This window comes from Anser anser (genome assembly GCF_964211835.1).
Source record: "Anser anser genome assembly, chromosome: 25".
Classification (NCBI taxonomy): domain Eukaryota; kingdom Metazoa; phylum Chordata; class Aves; order Anseriformes; family Anatidae; genus Anser; species Anser anser.
Window position 1 is genome coordinate 1,526,549 of NC_139746.1, and position 13,549 is coordinate 1,540,097.

The following is a 13,549-nucleotide window of genomic DNA, read 5'->3' on the forward strand; positions in this document are numbered from 1 at the left end:
TTTTTACTTTTTCCTTCTTTTCTCTTTCCTTTTCTCTTTCCTTTTCTCTTTCCTTTTTTATCTTTTCTCTTTTTCCCTTTTCCTTTTCTCCTTTCGCTCTATTTCGCTGTTATTTCATTATTTTATCGCCCCCCTGTCCCCCCCCCGCCCGCAGCCCTTCGCCCTCCCCACCACCAGGGGGCGCCAGAGGCCGCGCTGGCGGCGCTCTGCCCCCTTCTCGCTGCTTTCCCGCCGCACTGCCCGCTGGGACTTGTAGTCCCCTCTCGCCCCGCCCCCTCCCGCACCTAGGGGGCTGGGGACTGCATTACCCAGGGGGCGCCGCGCGGGGGGGGGACCCGGCGGTACCGGGACATGGCCGGGAGAGCCCCGGGGCCGCGGGTAGGCACCGGGACGGCCCCGGGACGGGGCTGCGGGGCTGGGGGGGGGGGGGGCCGGGGTGGGACGGGGCTGGGGGGGTCGGCACCGGCCCGGGGGGCACCGGGAGGACCAGGGGAAACCGGTGGGGACCGGGGACAAGGGGCTCTGTGCGCCCCGGTGCCGTGCCCGGTACCCGGTGCCCGGTCGGTGCTGCTGCCCTCCCCCCGTGCCCCCTCAGGATGCTGCGGGGACCCCAACGTGGAGCGTGACCCCCAGCGAGGAGGAGGAGGAGGAGGAGGAAGGCTCCCGGGGGGGCTCCCCCGGTTCGGGCCGGTTCCGCCCCCCGGGGGGGCCGAGGGGACGGCAGGGCCCCGCTGCCCCCCCCCGCGCCCCCCACAAGGCGGCGGAGCCCCCCCCCGCTGCGAGGCAGAGGAGGAGCGCGAAGGGCGAGCGGGCGCCCTGCTCCCCCTGGCCCCCCCAGGTGAGTGCCCGGTTTCCCCCCCCCCAAATTTTGCCCCCCCCCCCCCCGGTCCAAACCCCCTCTAACGGGTGCTGCCGGCAGCTGGCGCCCCCCCCGTGGCCCCACGTCCCGTGGGAGGAAGAGGAGGAGGAGGAAGGCGCCTTGGCGGCGATGCTGATGGGCTGGTACATGAGCGGCTACCACACCGGCTTCTACGTGGTACGGGGGGGCTGGGGGGGCAACGAGGGCTTGGGGGGGGGGGGGGGCCTGGAGGAGCCCCCCCGTGACCATTCCCCGGTTTTTGTGCTCCAGGGTCTCCGGGAGGGCCGGGCGGAGGCCGCCGAGCGCCCAGCGAGGCCGTGCTGCCGGCAGAAGAAGTCCCCCCGCAGCTAGGAGGGTAGGGGGGCAGGTGGGTTTGGGGGGGGACAGGGAGGGAGCCCCCCCTCTGGGCTCCTCGGGGGGGGGTCCTGGCATCGCAGCGCAGCCTGGCTGGGGGGGGGGGCCTCTGGGGGGGCTGGCAGGGCTGTGGGATGTGAAGGGAGGTGGGGGACCCCGCAGGGACCCCACAGGTTCCGGGGGGGGGTGCAGGAACCTTGCAGGAATGTGGGGACGTTGAGGGGGGGTGGGGGTCCACGGGGGGATATGGGGGGGGCTGCGGGATGTGGGGAGAGCCGGGGGGCTGTGGGATGATACGGGGGGGGGGGACCTGGGGACGGGGGAGCTGGGGTTCCCCATTGCTCCTTCCCTGCTGCTCACCTGTGTCTGCTTCCCTCCAGCCAGATCCGTCCCCCTGCGCCCTGCTGGTGTCACCGCGCCTCCGGGAGTCCTGGCCCCACAGCTTTGGGAGTCCCGGCCCCACAGCTTTGGGAGTCCCGGCCCCACAGATCTGGGAGTCCCGGCCCCACAGCTTTGGGAGTCCCGGCCCCACAGATCTGGGAGTCCCGGCCCCACAAATCCTCGTGGCGAAGAGGAGGGGAGCAGCCTTCATCCCACCCCGGTGGGTTCAGCATCTCAGCCCTTCCTGGGGGCTGTCCCCCCGGCTCCGTCCCATATCTGTCCCCTCCCGCGGCTCCTTGGGAATAAAACCTGTCTGCGAGACGCGCGCTGGTGGCGAGGGGTCCCTGCACCTCCCACCGCGCGGCCCCCAGCCCCGGGGGGGGGGCGCAGGATGCGCCCGCCGCAGCCGTGTTTGCTCAGGGAATTGGCCGCGGCGCTGACGTCCGTCCCGCGGCCCCCGCGGGTCCCAGGGGACGGCGTCACCGGGGACGTGTCCCCAACCCCCCGTTCCCTCTTGATGTCAGCTCCGAGTCCGGGGGGCTGCGGGGGGACACCCCGCAGACGGGTGCCCGCTCCCCGTCTGCGTCAGCGGGTGTTTGCCCCCCGCCCGCGGGCTGTAGGGGGGGGGGTTATAAAGCGGGACGAGCAGCCGGGGCCGCATCCTGCACCATGGCCAGCGCCTGGCTCTGCCTGCTCTGCGTGGCCGGCTCCGGCCTCATCCTGCTGGGCTCCGGGGAGCCGGGGCTGCGGCCGGCCCCGCGCCAGGAGGAGACGGAGCTGGTAGGGGGCCGGGGGGAGCGGGGCTTGGGGTCTGGGCACCCTGGGGTGCTTCTGGAGCACCCCATTTAGGGGCTGGTTCTGCAGGTGCCCAGGGCTTTGGGGTGTGGGGGTGCCCTGCTGCCGGTTGCTTTCCTGCTTTGGGGTCTGGGCGCTTTGGGGGATCGCTTTTGGGTTCATCCCAGCAGCTCTGTTAGGGGAGGGTGTTAGAAAATTAATATTTTCGGTGGGACGTGGGGATTTGCAGCTTTTGCCTGTTTTTCTCTGTGATCCGGGTGCGAGGGGGCGATGCCGGGGGGGGGTGGTTTGGGGGTGTGACGGTGCCGTGGTGCAGGTCGAGGCGCTGCAGGAGGTGCTGGAGAAGCTGCGGAGCCGGGAGCTGCCGGCGGCCAAGAAGAAGCTGGGCCGGGTGCCCTCGGTACGGCCGGGCAGGGGGTGCTGGGTGGTTGGGGTTGGGGTTGGGGGGGGGGGACACCAGACCCCGCTGCGGGGCTGAGCCCCAGTGACGGGATCGGTCCCGCAGTGCCAGCCCCGGGAGCCCTGCGCGGTGCGGAGGGGGGCGCGCTTCGGGACGCGCTGCAGCTGCCCCCCCGGCACCGCCTGCAACCTCCACGTCCTCGAGTGCTCCTGAGGGGCCGGGCGCAGCGGGGTCCCCGGGGACGGTGCCACCGCCTGGATGCTGCTGGTCCCTGCCTCGTCGGGGGGGGCATGACCTCCTCTCCCCCCCAGCTCCCACCAGCAGGTGCTGCTGGGGGCCCCTGGGGTGCATTAAAGGCCTTGGATCCCGGCTGCTGCCTGCTCTGTTGGGGGGGGGGGGGGGTCCTGCGGTGCCACCTCTGGGTGCTGGGGAAGTTATTTGGGAACGGGCTGGGGGCTGCGAGGGGGCTTCGCTGCCCGTCCGGCCCCATCCTGCTCAGTGATGCGCTGCACAGCGCCTCCCCTGCACCACGCACTGCGCAGCCTGCACTGGTCAGCAGCTGCTTGGTGCTGCAGCGCGCTGCACTGCATAGCCGCTGCGCTGCACTGCACACCCCCTGCACAGCACAGCGGTGCTCAGCACATCCCTGCACTGCACTGCATAGCCACAGCACTGCACAGCGGTGCACAGCACATCCCTGCACTGCATCGCACGGCACTGCCCATCGCTATGCCCCCCAGCCCTACCCTGCACCCCGACGCTGCATTGCACCCTCCCGGCCCTGTGCCGCCACGCTGCACTGCACCCGCCCTGCACCACCCTGCACTACTGCACTGCACCGGCACTGTACCCCAACACTGCATTGCACCCTCACAGCCCTGCACCCCAACACTGCACTGCACTGCACCCTCCTGGCTCTGCACCCCAGCACTGCATCGCACCCGCCCGTCTCTGTGCTGCCCTGCACCGCAGCACTGCATTGCACTGCACTGCACCCACCCTGCACTGCACCCTCCTGGTCTTGCACCCTGTCTTACACTGCACTGCACCCACCCTGCACCCCAACGCTGCACTGCACTGCATTGCACCCTCCTGGTTCTGCAGCCCCGCACTGCATTGCACCCGCCTGGCCCTCTACACCGCCCTGCAGCCCTGCACTGCATTGCACTGCACTGCGCCTGCCCTGCACCCCAACACTGCATTGCACCCTCCCGGCCCTGCACCATCCTGTACCCCAATGCTGCGTTGAACTGCATTGCCCCCGCCCTGCACCCCAACACTGCGTTGCACGGCATTGCACCCTCACAACCCTGCAGCACCCTGCACCCCAATGCTGCGTTGCACTGCATCGCACCCTCCTGGCTCTGCACCCCAGCACTGCATTGCACTGCATTGTGCTGCGCTGCACCCACCCTGCACCCCCACCCTGCCCTGCACCCTCTTGGTCCTGCACCCCGTATTGCATTGCACTGCATTGCACCCCCCTTGCACCCCCACCCTGCCCTGCACCCTCTTTGTCCTGCACCCCGTATAGCATTGCATGCACCGCATGCACCGCACTGCACCGCACCGCACCGCACCGCGCCTCCACCCCGCCCATCCCTCCGCCGCGCGGGCCCCACCGCCCCGACCCCGCCCTGCCATCGCCCCTTTAACCCTCCCCCTCCTCTCCCCCGCCCCTCCCTCCGCGGTCCCCTCCGCGCTCCCCCATTGGCCCGCGGTGACGTCAGCGGGCGGGGCCCGGCCGAGCGCTGCCGCGGGGCGGGGCCGGCGGGAGGCGGCGGCGGCGGCGGCGGCTGCGGGGGGCGCCCAAGATGGCGGCGGCGGCGGCGGCTCCGGGCCCCGCGGCGGGGCCGCGCCGCTTCTCGCTGCTGGCGATCGTGGGCGGCGGCTGCCACCGGCCCGGGCTGCTGGCGGCCGCCCTGCAGCAGCTGGAGCGAGGTGAGCCCGGGGGGAGCTCCCCGGTCCCGGCCCCGGCCCCGGGCCCCGCGTGGCTGAGCCCCGCCGCCGGGAGCGGGGCCGTCGGGGGGTCCGCCCCCCTCACACACACCGGGGGCTGCTCCCGTGGGGCCACCGCGGGTGGGGCCGTGGCCTGCGGGGGGGGGGCTGCAATGGGAGCCGCGGGAGCTGCCCCGGGGATCTGCCCCCGGGGAGCCGGGATCTGCCCCGGGATCCACGGGAGCTGCCCCGTCTCCTGCCCCAGGGACCCGGGATCATCCCTGGGATGTGGCTCTGGATCCCCGGGATCTGCCCCCGTCTCCTGCCCCTGGATCCCCAGGATCTGCCCCCAGCATCCCCGGGATCTGCCCCCATCTCCTGCCCCTGGATCCCCAGGATCTTCTCCGGGTTCCCCAGGATCTGTCCTGTCTAATGCCCCAGGGACCCAGGATCTGTCCCCCCCCAGATCCCCAGGATCTGCCCCATCTCCTGCTCTGGATCCCCAGGATCTGCCCTATCTGCTGCCCCAGGCCCCCGGGATCTGCCCCCCATAATCCTCAGGATCTGCTTCATCTCTTGCTCTGGATCCCCTGGATCTCCTTCCCCAGGATCCTTAGGATCTGCCCTTTGGATCCCCAGCATCTGCCACCCCAAATCCCCCTGGATTTGCCTCCCAGATCCCCAGGATCTGCTCCATCTCCTCCCGCAGGGATCTGCCCCCCCGGATCCCCAGGATTTGCCCCATCTGCTGCCCCAGCCCCCCGGGATCTGCCCCTGGATCTCTGGGATCTGTCCCTGAGTCCCCAGGATCTGCCCTATCTGATGCCCCAGGGACCCGGGATCTGCCCCCCCCGGATCCTCTGGATCCCCTGGATCTGCTCTCCCAAGATCCTTAGGATCTGCCCGTCAGATCCCTAGCATCTGTCCCCCCCAAATCCTCTGGATCTGCCCCCCCAGATCCCCGGGATCTGCCCCATCTCCTACACCAGGGACCTGGGATCTGCCCCCCCAGATCCCCGGGATCTGCCCCATCTCCTCCCCCAGGAATCTGCCCCCCCAGCCCCCCGGGATCTGCCCCATCTCCTGCCCCAGACCCCTGGGATCTGCACCAGCTCCCCAGCCCCCCAGGATCTGCCCCTGTTCCTGCCCCAGACGCGCGGTACCCCCACCCCTTACCCCCCCCCTCCTGCCCCACCCCCCAGCATCTGCCCCCCCTCTCCCCCCCCCTCCTGCCCCTTTAGGATCTGCCCCGGGCTCTGGGGGCTGTGGCTGCGCCCCTGCGCCCCCGTCCCCTCCCCTCGTCACCCCCTGGGGCCAGGACCCCCCCCCCCTCGTGTCCCCACGGGACCCGGCCCCACGCGAGGCCGTGGCCAAACCCCCGGCCACCCCCAGCACCGCTGGGGAACCCCCCGAAAACGGCCCCGGCTGCGCCCCAACGCTCGCCGGCGCCTTGTGCAACGCCGGTGGCCTTGCGCCATCGCCCACCGGCGGGGGGGGGGGGGAGCCGTTGGCGGGCGGCGGCGGTTGCGACCCCCCCAGGAAACCCCCCCCCCGGTACCGGGGGGTGCTGGGGGCTGCTGGGGTTTGGGGCTGCTGCCTGGGTAGGGGGGCTTCCAACCCCTGCTATGGGAGCAGGGAGCAGCCAGAACCTCCGGCACCGCTAATTGCCTTAATTACCGCCTTTGAAGAGGTGCCGGGGAGGCGCTCCCGGAGCCCCAGGGGACGAGGTTTGGGCTGGCAGCGGCGGCGCGGCCGTGAGTCACCGCGCAAGGTGCACGCGCCGCCGGCACCGGCATCGCACCGGGGGACCCCAAACCGGGGACCCCGCGCCGGGGACCCCCCCACGCCGCCCCCGTCCCCCCGTGGCGTGCTCCCGGGGTCCGGAGGGCAGCGGCGTCCCCCCAAAAATTGAGCTGCCACCTGGGGGTGTTGGGGGCCCCGCGGGTGTCGGTGACGCCGGCACGGCCCCTGTGCCACGTCCCCGGGATCAGGGTTATATGGGAAGGGGATCGGGGTGGATTTGGGGGGACAGTCCCCACCGTGGCTGTGTGGGCGGCGAAACCGTCCCCTTCTTTAGCCTGTGCCGTGCAGAAGGGGACAGCGGGGGCTAGGAGGAGGGGGTGACACGGGCTGCGGGACGGGGACGGGGCTCTGCGCGGGGGGCGGCGGGCGCTGAGGTCGCCGTGCCCCGCAGGGATCCGCTCCTGGGACATCGACCTCGCCTCCTGCAACCTGGACGAGCAGCTGAAGCTCTTCGTCTCCCGCCACTCCGCCACCTTCTCCAGCATCGTCAAAGGTAAAAAAAAAAAAAAGGGGGGGGGGCACCCGGAGGGGGCGACGGCCCCCAGACGGCTCCGTCGGCGGGGTCCTCGCCTGCCCCCGCGGCGGTGCCAAATTCACGCGTTCCCCGGAGGGCTCGGGGCGCTCCCTGCGAGCCCCGAGCTGCTTCTGTAAAAACCCTTTTTTGTGCCCAGACGGTGTCGGCCGCCCCCGCTCCGTGCCCCGGGGGCTGAGCCCCGTGATTCCCACGTGGAAAACCCCGGAAAACCGCTTCCTTCGTGGCCACGGCGTCCCCTGCCCCCGGGGGGGGCACTGGGGCTGGCTTCAAGGGCTGCGGTTTCTCGAGGGGCCGCAGCGCCGGCACATCGTGTCCCACCCCCCCCACCCCGTGCTCACAAGTTGGCACCCATGGGGGTGTCCCCGTCCCCTGGTTGTCCCCAGCAGGGGCTCAGCTGGGTTCTTCCCCGCTCCTGGGGGCGGCGGGTGTCTGGGCAGGGGGGTGAAGCCCCCGGACCGCAGGGAACATCCGATGGTGGGGATAGGGGGGGCTGCCCCGGCCCGGCCACCCCCCCCTTTTCCTCCGCTCCCCGCGGCAGGAAGGACGTGGGAAGCGCGGCGGATCCTCCCGCGTCCCGGCCGCTGGCTGTCCCTCTTCCGCAGGGGAAGCGGGCAGGATCCGTCCCTGCCCCGGCTGTCCCCGTGCTGGGCATTTTTCCGGCCGTCCCCCCCAGCCCAACACGGCTTGGGGGTGTCCCCTGGGGGTATCCACACCTGGGGGGCGGGGAGGGGTCCTGCTGGGACCCCCCTCCCCCCCCCCAAGCATTTTGGTGCTGGGCCGGGTGGCAGCCGTCGTCCCCGCAGGTCAGCGGACCCTCCACCACCGCGGCGATGTGCTGGAGACCCTGGTGCTGCTCAACCCCTCCGACAAGTCCCTGTGCGACGAGGTGAGCTGGGGGGGGGGCTGCGGGATGCTCACGGAGTTGGGGGGGGGGGGGGGGGGGGACGTGTGGAGGGGTTTAAAGGCGTCCTCACGTCCCCATCCCCGTCCCCAGCTGCGAAACCTCATCACGGACGTGTCGCAGCACAAGCTGCTGGTGTTCGCGGGGCCCTGCGTGGAGGAGACGGGCGAGCTGATGCTGCAGACGGGCTGCTTCTCCCTGCGGGACTTCATCCAGATCTTCACCGACAAGGAGGTGCGGGGACGGGCCGCGGAGGGGTGGGGGGGACAGCGTGCCGGGACGGGCCATGCCGTGCCGTCTGCTCACGTTCCCGGCACGGTGGTGGAGCGAGGGGGAGCTGGGCCGAGCGTCGGTGCTGCGGGCACATCCCTCTGTCTGCTGCAGGGGGGGGATTGGCTGTATCCTGACCCTGAGCACCGGCGGTGGGTGTAAATCAGGGATCGACACCCCGTGGGCATCGTGTTTGCAGCCAGCAGTGGGAGGGGGACAGGGCGGTGGGGTCCCCAAAACAGCCAGCGGTGAGCACTGGGAGGGGGACAGGGCAGTGGGGTCCCCAAAACCCCCAGGGAAAGGGTGCGCTGTGCTTGCAGGGGGAGGGGGCTGCCCCGTCTCAAGGGACCCCGGGTGCCCCGTGCCGGGCGGCGCGAGCAGGGTCCTGCCTGAAGCTCCGTCTGTCCCCGTCCCCTCGCAGGTCGGGGAGATCCTGAGCTCCGCGGACCCCTCGGCCAAGGCCAGGCTGACCATCAGCTGCCCCGACTTCGGGGAGTGGAAGGACTCGGGCTTGGACCACCACAACCTCCAGGACTTCATCGAGCTGCGCTACAACCCGGGCTGCATCCTGCCCGAGATGGAGGGGCTGGAGGAGTTCATGGAGTACCTCTCGGAGTCGCTGGAGCCCCAGTCCCCCTTCGACCTCCTCGAGCCCCCCACCATGGTCGGCTTCCTCAAGCTCTCCAAGCCCTGCTGCTATATCTTCCCGGGCGGGAGAGGGGACTCGGCTTTCTTCGCCGTCAACGGTTTCAACGTGTTGGTCAACGGGGGCTCCAACCCCAAGTCGTCCTTCTGGAAGCTGGTCCGGCACCTGGACCGCATCGACTCCATCCTGGTGACGCACGCGGGCACGGACAGCCTGCCCGGCGTCAACAGCCTGCTGCAGAGGAAGCTGGCCGAGCTGGAGGAGGACCCGTCCTCGCAGGGCTCGCAGGGCAACGGGGACTGGGCCAAGAACCTCATCTCCCCGGAGCTGGGCGTCGTCTTCCTCAACGCCTCCGAGAAGCTGAAGGCCATCGAGGGCAACTCGCGGGTGCTGAAGAGCTGCGACGAGGCCGCCCTGACGCTGCACTACCTGGAGAAGTTGGGCATCCGCCCCAACCCCCTGGCCCGCGACGGCGGCCCCCGCGTGGAGCCCACCGTCCTCTTCCAGAAGATGGGAGTGGGCCGGCTGGACATGTACGTCCTCAACCCCGTGAAGGGCACCAAGGAGCTGGAGTTCCTCCTGCAGCAGTGGTCGGGCGACGGCTACCCCAAGGAGCAGGAGCTGCCCCTGCAGTGCCTCACCTCCGTCTGCGCCCTGCTCGTCTGGCACCCCGTCAGCCCCTCCGAGAAGATCATCCGCGTCCTCTTCCCCGGCTGCACGCCCCAGGCCCGCATCCTGGAGGGGCTGGAGAAGGTGAAGCACCTGGAGTTCCTCAAGCACCCCGTGGTCACCAAGAACGACCTGAAGGGGCCCTCGGCGCCCCAGCCCGAGAAGCAGCTCAAGCAGAGGAGGACGGAGAGCAAGGAGAGCCTCAAGTCTTCCTCCAAGCTCAGCCTGGTGGACGCCGGGGCGCCCGCGCTGAAGGAGAAGGCCCCGAAGGCGGAGAAGAAGGAGGTGAAGGCAGGGACCAAGGAGAAGCCGAAACCTCCGGGGGAGATGACGAGAGTGGGGTTGGAAGAGGAGAAGGCCAAGGATGCTCGAGCCAAGCTGGACTCTTCGACGGAGAAGCTGAAAGCGGACGCCAAGCCCAAGCTGAGCAAGGAGAAAGCGGCGCCCAAGAAGGAGCCCGTGCCGCGGAAGGAGGAGAAGAAGCCGCTGAAGAAGGAGGAGGGGGGGGGCGAGGCGAAGGGGGAGGCCAAGAAGGAGGTGAAGGCGGTGAAGAAGGAGGTGAAGGCTGACACGCTGCGGAAGGACGTGAAGGAGAACAAGGCAGAGCCCAAGGCTGCCGCGAAGCTCCCAGCCCGCAAAGCGCCGGTGCCGGAGGCCCGCAAACCCCCGGCCAAGGCCGGCAGCCTCAAGAAGTCCACGCTCAAGAAGGAGCCGGAGAAGCCCAAGGCCAAAGCCGCCAAGGAGCCGGGCGCCAAGAAGGAGCCGGGGGCGTCGGAGGGCTCCAAGTCCTCCTCGCCCGAGGACATGCAGCCGGCGGGCGCCTCGCCGGGGGCCGAGGGGAGGAGGAGGAAGGAGGAGTCGCCGGACGAAGGCATCACCACGGCCGAGAGCGAGCTGGAGCCCTCGCCGCTGGAGAACGGGGGTGCCGGCAGGGGGCCGGATTTGGGCTGCCTGGAGAACGGCGTGGAGGACCCCGAGAGCCCCCAGCGCTTCCGCTACCCCGAGGGCAGCCCCTTCAGGGCCGTCGGCCCCCCCTCGCCCCTGGCCAAGACCCCCAAGAGCGAGCGCAGCGTCATCTTCGACCTGACGCCCACCGGGCTGCTCAACCACGGCCCCGAGGGCGCCGAGGATCCCTGCGGCAGCTCCGAGGAGAAGACCCTGGAGATGATGTCCCCGGCCAGCTCGGGGCCGGCCAGCGCCGGGCACACTCCCTTCCACCAGTCGCCGGTGGAGGAAGCCGGGGAGGATCCGGGCGCCGGCGCCACCAAGCAGCCCAACGCCCCCTGGCCGCCGGGCACGGGCCGAGCCTCGCACGACAGCTCGGGCTCCTCGCAGGAGAAGCAGGCGGGCTGCCTGTCCCTCAGCCCCTTCAAGGACGACGTCCCCGACGTGTCGCCCACCATCACCACCCCCTCGCTGCCGGCCGAGGTGGGCTCCCCGCACTCCACCGAGGTGGACGAGTCGCTCTCGGTCTCCTTCGAGCAGGTTCTGCCCCCCGTCAGCGAGTCCCCCCAGGAGGAGGGCGCCCGGCCCCGGGGGGCCAGCGGCACGCCGGAGCCCGAGCCGGCGGCCACCAAGGGGGGGCTGTCCCTGCCCCTGCGGCCCTGCCACCACCAGCACCACCCGCCGCGGCACGGCCGCCGCTCCGACTCGCCCCACGACGTCGACCTGTGCCTGGTGTCGCCCTGCGAGTTCGAGCATCCCAAATCGGGGCGCTCGCCCGCCGCCAGCCCCCGGGACTTGTCGGACAGCGACCCCTCGCAGGAGCTGGCGCAGCCCCCGGCGCGCCGCCGCGGCCGGGCCCCCCCTCCAGCGGGCGAGACGCCCCCCACCTCCGTCAGCGAGTCGCTGCCCACCCTCTCCGACTCCGACGTCCCGCCGGCCACCGAGGACTGCCCCTCCATCCTGGCCGACGGGCTGGAGTCGGACGAGGACTCGGAGCAGCCCCCACGCGGCCCCCCCAGGCCCCGCGACCCTCTGCCGGCCCCCATGAAGGACCCCTGCCCCATCCCCGCCCAGCCCGGCATCTGCATGGTGGACCCCGAGGCGCTGCCCAAGAAGGAGCCCCCCGGCAAGGCCAAGCGCACCCCGTCCCGCGCGGGCTCGGCGCCCGCCGGCCCCAAAACCGAGACCCCCAAGCCCACCGGCCCGGCCACCAAGGGCAGGGCTCCCCCCTCCGCCAGCTCGGGCCGCGACGCCGGGGACAAGGCCAGGCTGCCCCCCGGGGACAAGAAGGGCCCCCCCGGCGGCCCCGCGACGGCACGCGGCGCTGGAGCCAAGCCGCTGGCAGGAGCCGGCCGGGCGTCGCCGGCAGGTACGGGGCTGGGGAGGGGGGGCACGGGGACACCGGTGGGGGGAAATTTTGGGGGCTGGAGGCGGCTGGGGGCTGCCCCTCGCTGCCCCTAGAGCTGTGTCCTTATCCCTGCAGGCTCACGTGCTGCGGCCCCCCCGGGCCCCCCCGTCTACGTGGACCTGGCGTACCTGCCGGGCTCGTGGAGCGCCCGCACGGTGGACGAGGAGTTCTTCCGGCGCGTGCGCTCCCTCTGCTACGTGGTGAGCGGCGACGACCACCTGAAGGAGGGCGTCCTGCGGCCCATCCTGGACGCCCTGCTGGCCGGCAAGCACCAGTGGGGCACCGACACCCAGGTGAGCCCCCCCTCCTCGGGCGTGTGTGTGTGTCCCCCCCCCCCAACCCCTCTTCTGCGAGAACGCGGCGAGCGCAGGGGATGGAGCATCCCCGCGGTGCCACCAGCCCCGCGCGGTGGCATCTGTCCCCTCCTGGCTCGTTTGTCCCGTTCGCCGTGATGGCGCGGTGCTGGGGGGGTCCCGGCCTGGTGCTAGGGGGGTCCCGGCACGGTGCCGGGGGTCCCATCATGGTGCCGGGGGTCCTGGTGTGGTGATGGGTGGTCCCAGCACGGTCCTGGGGGGTCCTGCCGTGGTGCTGGGGGTCCCCGTCGTGGTGCTGGGGGGCTCCATCATGGTGCTGGGGATCGTGGTGTGGTGCTGGGGGGTCCCATCGTGGTGCTGGGGGGTCCAGCACGGTCCTGGGGGGTCCCGGCACAGTGCTGGGGGTTCCCATTGTGGTGCTGGGGGTCCTGGTGTGGTGCTGGGGGTCTCCATCATGATCTGGGGGGGTCCCCATCGTGGTGCTGGGGGTCCCGGCACGGTCCTGGGGGGTCCTGGCACGGTGCTGGGGGTTCCCAACGTGGTGCTGGGGGGTCCCGGCCACGGTGCTGGAGGTCCCCATTGTGATGCTGGGGGGTTTCTGGCCTGGTGCTGGGGGTCCTGGCCTGGTGCTGGGGGGGTCCCGTCGTGGTGCTGGGGGCTCTCCCGTGGCGGTGACGTGGCGCCGCCGCTGTCCCCGCAGGTGACGCTGATCCCCACCTTCGACTCGCTGGTGATGCACGAGTGGTACCAGGAGACCCACGACCGGCAGCAGGAGCTGGGCATCACGGTGCTGGGCAGCAACAGCACCGTGGCCATGCAGGATGAGACCTTCCCCGCCTGCAAGGTGGAGTTCTGAGCACGGAGGCGGCGGCGTGGGCTTCATCCCCACCCTCCTCCTCCTCCTCCTCCTCCTCCTCCTCCTCTGCGCTGTCCCCCCCCCTCCCCTCCCACCCAGCGGCCCCCAGCCGCCGTGGTTTGGAGGGAAGGGGGGGTGGGAGGAAGCTGCAGGAGGAGGGGGGGGGAGTTGTGCCCCCCCCCCCAGCCTGGCAGGGGTCCCGGGGGGCCTCGCAGCACCCCCCCGTGCCGCACCGTCACGCCGCCTGGCTCGCACACTCCTCACTCTGCACCCAGCACGGCCCCGGGGGGGTGAGGGACCAGCTTGGGGGGGGGTGACACTGCCAGCGGGGGGGGGGTGACACTGCCAGCCATGGGGGGGGGCGATGCTGCCCCCCCCCCCCCCCCCCCGGGGCAGGATCCGGCCCCTCCTGCGGCCGTGCCCGGCCAAATCCTGGCGGGCACCGCGATTGAACAGGGTAAATTTTTTGTTCCGT

General features: G+C 71.5%; 2 protein-coding genes across 14 annotated transcripts; both read left to right on the forward strand.

Annotated features, from left to right (window-relative positions):
* The first annotated feature begins 154 nt into the window (after positions 1 to 154).
* On the forward strand, positions 155 to 3,158 carry LOC310886492 (uncharacterized protein). Of its 13 annotated transcripts, none has more exons than XR_014575329.1 (8): positions 155 to 378; positions 596 to 838; positions 920 to 1,036; positions 1,130 to 1,214; positions 1,598 to 1,636; positions 1,706 to 1,814; positions 2,706 to 2,789; positions 2,895 to 3,158. XR_014575329.1 is itself a non-coding variant. In XM_083811154.1 (5 exons), the coding sequence occupies exons 1-4, from the start codon at positions 352 to 354 to the stop codon at positions 1,208 to 1,210; spliced, it is 468 nt and encodes a 155-aa protein (XP_083667280.1). In that variant the 5' UTR covers positions 171 to 351; the 3' UTR covers positions 1,211 to 1,226; positions 1,594 to 1,915. The 13 variants fall into 13 exon arrangements, 1 of the variants encoding a protein (XP_083667280.1); XR_014575330.1 differs by having other exon boundaries at positions 1,729 to 1,814; XR_014575331.1 differs by having other exon boundaries at positions 156 to 378; positions 1,598 to 1,658; positions 1,705 to 1,814.
* A 1,405-nt stretch (positions 3,159 to 4,563) lies between these two features.
* MAP1S (microtubule associated protein 1S) lies at positions 4,564 to 13,078 on the forward strand. The gene is made up of 7 exons (XM_083811092.1): positions 4,564 to 4,730; positions 6,922 to 7,023; positions 7,869 to 7,951; positions 8,060 to 8,200; positions 8,658 to 11,865; positions 11,980 to 12,197; positions 12,919 to 13,078. The coding sequence occupies exons 1-7, from the start codon at positions 4,604 to 4,606 to the stop codon at positions 13,072 to 13,074; spliced, it is 4,035 nt and encodes a 1,344-aa protein (XP_083667218.1). The 5' UTR covers positions 4,564 to 4,603; the 3' UTR covers positions 13,075 to 13,078.
* The last annotated feature ends 471 nt before the right edge of the window (positions 13,079 to 13,549 follow it).

Excerpts from the sequence above, each read along its gene's own strand:
- MAP1S (XM_083811092.1), top strand. The coding sequence starts at position 4,604 with ATGGCGGCGGCGGCGGCGGCTCCGGGCCCCGCGGCGGGGCCGCGCCGC. Across the intron at positions 7,024-7,868 it reads CTTCTCCAGCATCGTCAAAG|GTCAGCGGACCCTCCACCAC; the intron begins GTAAAAAAAAAA and ends TCGTCCCCGCAG. Across the intron at positions 8,201-8,657 it reads AGATCTTCACCGACAAGGAG|GTCGGGGAGATCCTGAGCTC; the intron begins GTGCGGGGACGG and ends GTCCCCTCGCAG.
- LOC310886492 (XM_083811154.1), top strand. The coding sequence starts at position 352 with ATGGCCGGGAGAGCCCCGGGGCCGCGG. Across the intron at positions 379-595 it reads GGAGAGCCCCGGGGCCGCGG|GATGCTGCGGGGACCCCAAC; the intron begins GTAGGCACCGGG and ends GTGCCCCCTCAG. Across the intron at positions 1,037-1,129 it reads ACCACACCGGCTTCTACGTG|GGTCTCCGGGAGGGCCGGGC; the intron begins GTACGGGGGGGC and ends TTTGTGCTCCAG.